Raw genomic sequence first — 11190 nt, forward strand, 5'->3', positions numbered from 1 at the left:
TATATATATATATATATATATATATATATATATATTAAGCACTTTAAATAAAATTTCTAATTTTACTAGTGAAAATATTATTTTAGTGAACAATTTTCGACGTGACCAAAAATCCTCTACCCAACAACCATGAGAAGTAATAGAACTACAATAGTTCTAGGTTGATCAAATTAACTTACAAGTCAAATAGTTTGTGCAAAATTTTCCCTTTTGTTAACTTTCTATTAAAAAATACATAAGATTTTTGGTTATTTAATTAACTCGTTAATTTTCAAAAGACTTCTTGATGTATTTTGTATGTGGTGTATTTCTTTTTCTTTTTTATTTTCAATTTGAGATTAATAGATAAGATCACTCTATGAATTGTAATTTACATGTCACTTCTCCTTATTTTAGTTCTCTCCCCCTTAAGAAAATGGAGTTGCTTGAAATCAAATTCAGAAATTACATAGATGAAGATAGAGATCTTGAGATAAAGTACTCGTACTTTCCTATAATTTAAATTATGCAAAAAAAAAAAGATACAAGTTCAACGTACTTAAAGAGATTATATGTAAACATAAAAGGATTATAATAAAGAATAATTCATTACCACTAATGCATAAAGGGTTGATTGTAGACGGTTTTAAAGAGGTAGAGGTAGACTGAATAAGTATTGAGGAGAAGTGATTAGACAAGACATGACATAATTTCGATTCACTGATGATATGACCTTAAGATATGAGATTATGAAAGACACAAATTAGAACAAAAGGTTAGTTAGATAGTCAAACATTGTCTTGCTTATCTTTCCCTTTTATTAGTCACAATATTACTCTTATAGTTTTTCGTCCTTTGAGTTTGGTTGTTATCAAGTATTATTCTTGTACTCTGTTTGTTGTATCATCTTGTTGTGATAACTATTCATGAGGATTTGTCAGGTTATCTAGAGTACTTTGCTATGATTTTTTTATTTCTATTATTTGTTTTTTCGTGTTGCTTTGGACTTACTTTTTCTTGATATTGAAAATAGTTTCTTGATATTGGACTTACTTATGTATACACTTTATCCTTCTTAAACCTCACTAGGTGGGCTTACACTGAATATGTTATTGTTATTAAGGTGTTCACGGTTTGGATAAAAACCGATTCAAACTAAAACAAACCAAATCGATTTTTTTTGGATTTGTTTGGTTTAAGTTTTTAAAAACCGGTAGTGTTTGAGTTTGCTATGATTTTGTTAAAAGATCCAAAAAAAACAACAGTTTTGGACCGATAAATTCTATACATATTTTTTATTATTATACATACATACTTTATATTTTTATAAACAATTTTTAAGATCTTATATATGTTTTCATTAGAATTTATTCATAATTTATTTATAAAAGTAAAAATGTCTAACGTGAGAACATTTATCTTATTGGTTCAATGTATACAAGTTCTGTGACAATTCTTTGTGGAATCGAAAATGTCACTATCCCTTCCTTCTATGCCAAAATAATAATTTGGAATTTTATTCATAGAAAATTCAATAATTAAAAGTTATGTAATGGTTAATCATTCTAATTATTTTTCATTTTTGAATGGATTGCTGTCATTTTTTCGCACTTTAAATGAATTATTTTCTTTATTTTTGTCCATCGTTAACATCAAACCGAATCGAAATTGATAACAACCAAACTGATAAATATATATTATATTTAATTTAGTTTGATTTTGATAATTTTAAAACTGATTAAGTTGGTTTAGTTTTAAATACAATCTATTTTTCTCAAACCTCATTAGGTGAACTTAAACTGAATATATTATTGTTATTATATGTATTTCAAAGTTTGTAATAATATGTAATCATAATTATTTATTTATAAAAGATAATCAAGATATACGACTTATTAATATTATGTCTTATGATATTCTAATAACTTATTCTAAACTATAATTTGCTCATTTAATAAAATTATATATATATTTAAAAAAAAGTATCCAAATTTCATGTCAAAAAAATTTCAATTTCAATTTTAAATCAAGACCAAATTGAAAGTTTTTCAGTTAGCTTGAGTCACTAAAAGCCCATATCTACGTACCTCAAAGAAACGGCCCAATTATCCGGGCTCTGTCAGCCAAGCCCAAATATAATTTATCATCGTCTTCGATGAAAAACCCTAAGCAATTAGGGAGCTGAGTTTTGTAGTTTAGGGTTTAGAACTGTCTCTAATGGCTCCCGCTAAAGGTACATGTTTGAATCTACTATTTTTCTCATTTAGTTTCTAATTTTAACTCCAATTGGATATACATTTTAGATTGTGTTCAGTTATAAGTTTTATATTGTTGGAAGCTTGAAAAAAAAGTAGTTTAATGGCTGAATATTCTACTATTTAGATTTCATTGTTGAGTTTCGGAATTATGAAGCTTGGCTGTGGATGTTAATATATTTGTTGAATTGAATGGCTCATTTTATTTGTGGATTTGCTGCATCCCTTTGAAGTTAAGGAGTCATAGTTGTAATAATTTTATTAGGGCTCGAGTACAAATTGATGTCTTTTTATTGTTTTTTGAGCTGAATGTGTATCGTAAACAACCTCTCTACCTTTTCAAGTTAAGGTTACGTGTGCGTGCACTTTACCCTTCCGAGACCCTACTTGTGAGATTACACTGGGTTTGACATTATTTGTCATTTTTGTTTGATATCTAAGTGATAGAGGAGGTAACTCCAGCTAGAAATTTTGCAGGATTTTGGATTATATATTATATGTTCTAGAGATAATGGTAATGGTTGTCTATGCCAGTTTGTTCGACGAATGCATAGTGTTTAAGCAGAGAGGATTTTAGGTAACGTAGGTTGTTGAAGAATCAAGACTGATTTGCTATATAAAACGAAGCTATCAACTAACTTCCTATAAGTAATTGCAGTTAGAAATCATGTAAAATCAGCGGTTTTCTTGGCCAGTTTGTTTGACTAATCCATAGGCTACCTATCAAGTTTTGGGCAGATCAGGATGGGAAATATGCTTAGAGCTACACTTATTCTTGTTGAGATAGTTAGAGCTAGCTGTAAGGGCAAATAGCTTGGTACTTAACTCGATAACCATGAGCGTTAATTGTGGAATGGTGTGCCTTTTTACGTAAGACTGTAAATTCAGGTAACAGAAACAGAAGTGATGCAAGTTGAAGTATCAAAATTGATTTGCATGAAAAAATTTGATCAATGAATTTCTGTTGCATATATTCGTGCTAGTAGAGATACCTGATCTGTTTTACTTGGTCTGGACTTGGAATTGGCAATGCAGCAGATGTAATAAAAAAAGGTGACCCCAAAGCTCAAGCTGTAAAAGCTGCCAAGGCTGTGAAGTCGGGATCAACCTTTAAGAAGGTGTCAAAAAGAATACGAACAAAAGTTACATTTCATCGGCCTAAGACATTGAAGAAGGACAGAAATCCCAAGTATCCCAGGATTAGTGCACCTGGAAGGAACAGACTTGATCAGTACCAGATTCTTCAATGTCCTCTAACCACCGAGTCTGCAATGAAGAAAATTGAGGATAATAATACACTTGTATTTATTGTTGACATCCATGCTGACAAAAAGAAGATCAAGGATGCGGTGAAGAAAATGTATGACATCCAGGCAAAGAAAGTCAATACGTTGATCAGGTAAACCACCTTCTTCTTGCTCTGTGATTTATGTTTTTGTTTGGTTAATACAAGGCACTTTAGTTGTTCTTTAGCTGCACATCTCTTTATTTGAAGTATACCATTATAGATAAGGTTGTAGAAGCCTGTCCAATAATCTTGAAAGCCTCAACCTTAAGCTTAGTTTTGTGGTAATTTGAGCATTAAGGTATCTCTCCGCGATGCTTTTAGTTACCCAGTATTATGCTGTTTCTAATTGTTCAATCATATATAAACTCAGCTCATGTGTTTGTTATCCTATCCTTGTTCAGGCCTGATGGAACTAAGAAGGCCTACGTGAGGTTGACGCCCGACTATGATGCTTTAGATGTGGCAAATAAAATTGGAATCATCTAAACGCGTTAAATAGTTGTATTTTTTGAGTATGAGAGTTTACAACTTCTGAATTGAAATACCCAAATATATTCAATTTTGACAGTTAATAGTTACAAAATGTACTTGTTCTATATAAGTCTTTCAAACTATCACTGTTGTGGCTCTTGCAATGTATTTACATCATCTTTGCATGAAGAAAGTTAAAGTGATTTACAAAAAACTAGTTACGTGAGAAATTTGTGTTTGATCAATAAATTTTAAGAACACTCTAAATACTTAACATTGATATTTGAACTAACGGAGATATTGAAATAGTAACATTTGTATACTTCATAAGTGTAATTTACTCAATTTTCAACTTTACATTTTTCTATATTTAAGTTCATGTCCAAATTACTTTTCGATTTCGATTCAAAATTAACCATCAAGACCTCAAAAAGTGTCTAAGAAATACTTTAAAACTAAACAAGAAAAAGACTTTATACATAATTAGTGCTTCAAAGTTACTCAACTTCAATTAAATATCTCAATTTCTAATAAAATATTTTAATTAGAGACTTTTAGTTTAAATTTTAATTTTTTTTAGGTGACTTCTCATAAAGTAACATATAAACTATCTAATCCTTTATAGTTATACATATTGACTCAAATATTAAAAATCCAATCACTTTCTACTTGACGCATGTATATAAGAAAAGGAGAGTCATATCTTCTATTATTAACTTAATCATCTTATAAACAAATCAAATGAAGGCAAAATCTTTTTCAAAACTTGAACTTCTGAGTAGACACTTAAAGTATCGGGAAAATAAGTAGACATATATGTTTTTATATGGAATTTTATCTACTAATTCGCGTCTCACGTGATGTGCTATGTGTATTAAGTGTGTGATTTGCTCAATCCTAAATAAGTTAAAGTATTTACTTGTGCTTATTAAAATTAAAAGGCATACATGTGAAATACGACTAAATTAAACAACATATCTATATATTATTATTTCATTAAATTAAGAGCAAGTTACAAAAATTACATATTTTTAAGAAAAATGATAATCTATCCCTTAAAAGTTTATAATTACAGAAATCTCTCAAACGGATACATTAATGGAAGGTCCAGATACATTAATGACAAAAAAATCAAAGCGCTGATAAATTAAAAAGAGGAACAGGTATATTAATGAAGAATTTGATACATTAATGACATTTTTGACTTAAGAAAAAATAAGGGATTTTGGATATTTGTAAAACTTATTCCTTAAATTAAGTGATAATGCATAAGTATCGCTCAACCTATGTCTAAAATATCATAGACACACTTATATTTCTAAACTTATTTTATTAATAATTTTATCTCTATTCGACCTACGTAGTACTTTTGCATTTTTCCTTAAATAATTAAAGCTTAGTTTAAAACCCCAAAAGATATTATTTTCAGGCTATTATCTAGTCCACTTTATTATATCATACAAAAAACCTCCTAAAACCCTTCAATTTCAATCCAATTTTCGCCATGAATTCCAACTCCACAACTCCAAATTTCGACAATCTTCTTCTCCAATCGTTAATGGGTAGACTCCAAATCCGTCCTCCTCCTCTTCCTTCATCAAACCCACCATTTCTTTCTCCACAATCACTCGAAGACCTACTCTTCAACAACCTCCCTTCCGATGAAGAAGAAGATCAAGACTATAGCCTTAATGGATCCTCCTCCAAGTCCCAGCTCTCCAGAGAAGAATCCCGGCTTGAAAAACAGATAATCAGAACAATACTTACTGGAAAGATTGATTCATTGAAACCCAATTCTGGTCAGGCTGTTACGATTGGTGAACATCATATATGTGTTGCGTTTCATGAAGACCCAGGTACGGATTATCGGGTTTGGGAATGGCATGGACATCTTATGTTGTTTGATGAAGAAAATGGGTATACACCGGAGTATATTTATGGGAATTATTTTGAAAGAGTTAGTGTTAAGTTAACGAAGAAGAAGAAAGAGGAGGAGGTGGAGGAGGAAGAAGAAGAGGATGTTGAGAAAGAAGAGAAGGTGGGGAATTTGGGACTGAAGGAGTTGATTGAATCAGGTGAATCGAATAGTGAGGGGCGAATACTTCGTCGGAATATGAATGCTGGCTCTCCAAGGTTGGTAGAATAATACTTTTCAGTCTTCTCAATTTGTTGTATAATCTGCTGCTCTTTTTGGGCATTTGAATGTTTTTCCTCTTCTTTTAAGAGTATTGGGATTAAGTGAATCTAAATAGAGCCGAATTGACATAGAGAATTTGTATATGTGACCCAAATAGTTTTTTTTGTTGTTGTTTATATATTTTTAGGTTATGGAGTAATGAATTTAAGCTGCCTTTGAATTAGTTCTTCTCTAAAGGTTGAAAATTTACCAAAGATATGCACTTTAGCAGGTTTAATAGATATGGTCTAAAGAGTATGGTTGCTGTTTAGATACATTTGAGCATTGTTATGTTTCTTTTATACCTAAATGAGATTTGATTTCATTAATTCCAATATCAGTCTCTAAGCCTTTTAGTATAAATTTCACTGTTGCGTACACGTTAGCTTTGATTTTGGAGATCTTAGCGATTCTGACTACCAGTTAGCAAGAAATTGCATGTTGTGCATTGAGATTAATATTTTTCAGTAACTTGATCTAAATGTGAACATGTAGTCAGATAGGAACTACTCACGTTGTTAGAGAATGGATGTTTATGCACTTGGATGCCAAAGTTTTAGCACGAACCTTACTGAATGGTTTTGTATTTTCTTCCCTTGGATGTCAGTACATTTGATCATATGAATGAAGATAAACTAGTTTCCTAAAAAAGCTCTACATTCAAAGTGTTGGTTGACCTCTATGGTATTGCTGACATATAAACAGGGAAATTTTTTTACTTTATGCCTAGTTCTCCAAGAGGCTGAAGTAGCATAAATAGCATATTGCGCAAGCAACTTCTAACTCTTGGTACCTTTATGGTCCCGTAATATGGTTGTTAACTCTTTCTACCATGACTTTTAGAAGTCGGTGATATTGAGGTGATACCTTAGGCTGCAATTCATAGTGGTAAAACGTTCTAATGCCATTTCCGGTTTTATGCCATCTCTAAGATCGTAAAAGTGGTATACATTTTTAGTATTCTTCAGTTTCATCTGATATTCTGATCCTTGAAATGTAAGACTAAGACCAGTAGTTTTTTTTTAGCAAGTTATGTTTGTAGCTTTTGTTGCGGGACTACTTCCATCAGTATTGCTTCTATTTCTCATCATGCTAAAGTGTTACAGCTGATTCATTCATAGGAAAGAGTCAAAATGTTGGAACTTTATAAGTAAGATAGCTTCAGAGCCTCCGACATCCTTCACTGAAATCAGCAGACTATCCTAGTAATATTTGTCATTGCTAGAGATTTTTTCGTATGGGTTTATTAATCTGTTTTCATCTTTCCCACATTCTATGGCATCTATATCTCTGTAACAACCTTATCAAGCATTTTGGATACCTCTGTTAATTGCTTCCTGTCTTTTCGGTGCTTGGTGCAGTATTCATTCATATGCTATGCTGTTTTTCTTTGACCAAAGTGATTGTATCTTGTTGCTTGAAGTTGATTCCTGTTTTGTTATTCTTTGGAAGTATTTTGTTTAATAACAGTTTTGCTGCGACATATAGGTGTTTTGAATATGACTCTATACTCATCTTTATTCTACTCATTTTGATTTAATTTCCTTACCTTCATTGGCAGGGTCTAGCTTACAGGCTGGTGAATTTGCACTTTTGCAAAACGAAGAGGTGCTGTGCACATTTCCCCTTGGCTGGATGGAGGTTTTTTCATCTTCCCATCTCTATTTGGTATTTGATGGCAAACCAAGTGGCTTGGAGAGTTAGTAGAACATAGGCTTGCATTGAAAGTTTAGGAGCTCCACGGTGAGCAGCGCGGAGTTGAGACTATTTTTCTGTGGTAGACTCTTCTGTTGAATTCTCAAAGCAGTTGCCCTTGTATATTGGGTTGATCACAGATTATAAGATAATTCGATTTCTGAATGTTGATTGTCACTGAACATCTTTTTTGGGTGTGTTGAGTAATAGGTTTTTTAACGACTCGTCTCTGAACTAGTCTGAGTATGTTTATAATACTTTTTACAACGCCATTTTCTGCAGTTCTTTTGTGGAAAGTTAAGCTTATTAGTGCAATCTCTTGCTCTGCTACTTGGTCGAAAACTCAGTAAAATAAAATCCTACTAAATAGTCGAAATCAGAGGATCCAGAATCCTTAAAACGCTTGTCTGAGAAAGAGTTCCACCCCAAACAACATATTCTTAGGAGTGAACAACTATTTTCAAGTACAATACAATATCGTTCAACAAAAATGCTATATTGCAATCAAATATTTCACTGGAGTCTCTGGTCATTGCGATTTGCAATTGAATATTTCATTAAGACGCACGCACGAGAGTCTCTGATCATCATCGACCAGTCCAACCAACGGTCTTATTTGTTGTAATCCCAAAATTTACTGGATCTTGTGGAGGTGGCGGTGGAGCTCTAGGCATACTTGGCTTTGCAGGGTCAACGAAAATTACCCATCCATCCAAGAATTTGGCGTTCATTCCTTCACGAGCCTTTTCTGCTTCTTCTATTGTTTCATAAGAAACAAATCCGAACCCCTTTGATCTCCCAGTTGCTCTATCAGTAATTACTTTCGCTGTGCATCAACAGATAGCAAAAAGATTGGTGACTGTTTATCACAGATGAATCGGAATCTAGCAAAATAAAAGAGGCAAATGAGAAGGAAATTTCTTATTTATTTACCTTCAGTAAGACATCCAAATTCTTCAAATGCCTTTCTAAGGTTTTCATCACCAGTGTATCTTGAAAGCCCTGCACCAATGTCGCATAAACCATTTATTTTCACTTACTTTTAACCCTTGCATACAGCAAGTTTCACCAACGTCAATTACACTTTGTCACAATGATTTCCCAATTCTGCTTCTTTTTCTTGCTTTGAAATTGTTCAACATAGAAGGGTTGCAAGGAAAAATATATTTAATTATAGGTAGAAATAACTTCTGGATCTCAACTAGAACAACCTATACATAGATACAAGTTAACCATGTAAGAAGTGCAACTCTAGTGGTATGAGGACAACAATAGCAGTACCTAACACCTGTAAGATAACTCAAGAGCCACCATGACTACCTCCAAGAGAATATTGAGGCTTATGTTCTTCTAAACAAGATATACTTAGGAAACTGAGCCTCCCCTAATTTCTCAGATGAACTTCTTAAATTACCAAAGCTCGCCTAAAAAAATGTGTACTTCTACATGTGCGGTGCAGTATATTTACACTCCTTTTGAGCCGAGGGTCTATCGGGATTAACCTCTCTACCCTCCCCAGACTCCACTTATGAGATCAAACTAGGCATGTTGTTTTACGTATGTCCTCTTAGAATTTAGAAAAACAGTTCCAAGCACATGAATTACTAAGAAACTAGCATCCTTTCAGAAATACTTGGGTGGTCTAGAACTATGGTCTAAAATCAATACATCACGCCGAGTTACTTCCTTTTTCCCTAACTACTAAGAAATCTCCAAGGTAAGTGGTACATAGTTCAAAACTCAAATGATGATGGGCCCACCCCGCCACACGTCTCTGCATAAATCCCATCTTTTTATACATAGCAGGATTTTAAAACATGTTTTGCACCTGACAGACCCATGATTTTGACTGTAACAAGATTCGAACCCATGATGTGCGCCTACCTTACATTAAGTGTTGAGCTTGTGCCACCCAACAAATCCCTGAGGCCATGCCACATTATGCTTTCAAGTAATTTAATTCAAATAAAATGCATAACCTTCCAACTTTCATTTCCTTAACTTTTAACCACGTTAGAAAAGAGTTGTATCAAATCTCCTCCGATCTACTAGCTCAAATATACAGAGTGATGAAATCCTAAATGCATGTGAAAAAGCCCAGAATGTGATTTCCAGGCATAAAAACTCAAAACAAGATTACAATCAAACTAATACTCATTCTAATAACTTAAAGTGTCAACTAGGAAGAGGTAGAAGATAGAAATAAAATCCTTGTCCAGAAGGCAATACAGGTGCATTACACATGGATAATCGGCATACTGCCATGCTTGCAGATCACCTAAGAAATTAAGATCTTTTTCATATCACTTGCACTTTATAATTTCTCCAAACCAGTTAATCATAGAAGGCAAGTTTTTTTTTGTTGAAACCATAACCATTCCGAACTAATAACTTACTGCACAAACTTTCAACAAAACTAGAAACTAGTAATCACCACAGCTTCCACACCATCCAACTTCTTTTCGATAAAATAAAAAAAAATCCACGAGCTGATAACGAAAGAATTTGTTTATATGTATCAAAACTAGCTCCATACAACATTACAAAAACACAACCTTTATCTCCTTATATATCTTCATACAAACTGAGCGGTTTTTAGTTTTTTAATCGTGTTGATATTATTAATAATTTTTTCAAACTGCAAATTATACAATTTATTGATAACAATCATCCAATAACAATCAGGAAAACACATTAACCAAATCAGCACAAAAGCAGTACTTTCCTGAATCCAATGAAAAAAAATAACTAAAAATTCAAATAATACGAAATCTCAGAAATATCTTAGCCATAAACATAAAGTAAAACTAAGGTAATCATAAGATTTGATGTGTTTATGCACATACCGCTGACAAAAAGCTTTGGACTTGTGAGTGTTGAATTCAAACGAATTGAAGAAAACTGTGATTGAACAATCGTCGAAGATCCACTGAAAATGCGACGAAATAATGCCATTTTAACAATAAACTAACGATTGTTGTGAACTGATTGTAGTTCTGGGAATTTTATTGGGACAAGGTTTAGGGTTTATGATAGATAATAGAAATGAATGGTGAATTGTAAAGCTTAGGGGGTCAATTAGTTGTTTTGATAAAGTAGAGGACCTGACATGAAATATCCCTCCGTTTATATTTTACGTGGCACCATTTACTTTTTGATCAGTACCAAAAGAATGTCACATTTCTTATACAGTTAATATTTAAAAGTATAATTTCTCTTTTACCCTTATTGGTATCACTTAATTTTAAAGACAGTATTCTAATACATTTAGTCATTTATGAAGAAAGAAAAGAGTGAATTTACTTTTTTGTAGGACAATTTGATAA

The 11190-nt window shown here is 32.5% G+C and overlaps 3 protein-coding genes across 4 annotated transcripts; 2 read left to right on the top strand and 1 right to left on the bottom strand.

The window, feature by feature from the left end:
- The first annotated feature begins 2079 nt into the window (after window positions 1-2079).
- On the top strand, window positions 2080-4207 carry LOC107032335 (60S ribosomal protein L23a-like). Of its 2 annotated transcripts, none has more exons than XM_015233927.2 (3): window positions 2080-2212; window positions 3270-3633; window positions 3924-4207. In XM_015233927.2, exons 1-3 carry the CDS (start codon window positions 2197-2199, stop codon window positions 4006-4008), a joined length of 465 nt encoding a protein of 154 aa, XP_015089413.1. In that variant the 5' UTR covers window positions 2080-2196; the 3' UTR covers window positions 4009-4207. The 2 variants fall into 2 exon arrangements, with proteins under 2 accessions (XP_015089413.1, XP_015089414.1); XM_015233928.2 differs by having other exon boundaries at window positions 3273-3633.
- A 1207-nt stretch (window positions 4208-5414) lies between these two features.
- Window positions 5415-8086, top strand: LOC107031877. The gene is made up of 2 exons (XM_015233366.2): window positions 5415-6126; window positions 7731-8086. Exons 1-2 carry the CDS (start codon window positions 5498-5500, stop codon window positions 7735-7737), a joined length of 636 nt encoding a protein of 211 aa, XP_015088852.1. The 5' UTR covers window positions 5415-5497; the 3' UTR covers window positions 7738-8086.
- A 121-nt stretch (window positions 8087-8207) lies between these two features.
- Window positions 8208-10923, bottom strand: LOC107031878 (organelle RRM domain-containing protein 2, mitochondrial). Its single transcript, XM_015233367.2, has 3 exons — window positions 10711-10923; window positions 8798-8866; window positions 8208-8690 (listed from the first exon to the last, which is right to left on the bottom strand). The coding sequence occupies exons 1-3, from the start codon at window positions 10817-10819 to the stop codon at window positions 8452-8454; spliced, it is 417 nt and encodes a 138-aa protein (XP_015088853.1). The 5' UTR covers window positions 10820-10923; the 3' UTR covers window positions 8208-8451.
- Window positions 10924-11190: the final 267 nt, after the last annotated feature.

The sequence above is a fragment of the Solanum pennellii genome, chromosome 10, assembly GCF_001406875.1.
Source record: "Solanum pennellii chromosome 10, SPENNV200".
Taxonomy (NCBI): Eukaryota; Viridiplantae; Streptophyta; class Magnoliopsida; order Solanales; family Solanaceae; genus Solanum; species Solanum pennellii.

Bases quoted from the DNA above. Each gene is read 5' to 3' on its own strand.
- LOC107032335 (XM_015233927.2), top strand. The intron at 3,634-3,923 runs GTAAACCACCTT...ATCCTTGTTCAG, and splicing joins AAAGTCAATACGTTGATCAG to GCCTGATGGAACTAAGAAGG.
- LOC107031877 (XM_015233366.2), top strand. From the start codon at position 5,498: ATGAATTCCAACTCCACAACTCCAAATTTCGACAATCTTCTTCTCCAA.
- LOC107031878 (XM_015233367.2), bottom strand. From the start codon at position 10,819: ATGGCATTATTTCGTCGCATTTTCAGTGGATCTTCGACGATTGTTCAA. The intron at 8,867-10,710 runs GTATGTGCATAA...ACATTGGTGCAG, and splicing joins TCCAAAGCTTTTTGTCAGCG to GGCTTTCAAGATACACTGGT. The intron at 8,691-8,797 runs GTAAATAAATAA...GTTGATGCACAG, and splicing joins ATTTGGATGTCTTACTGAAG to CGAAAGTAATTACTGATAGA.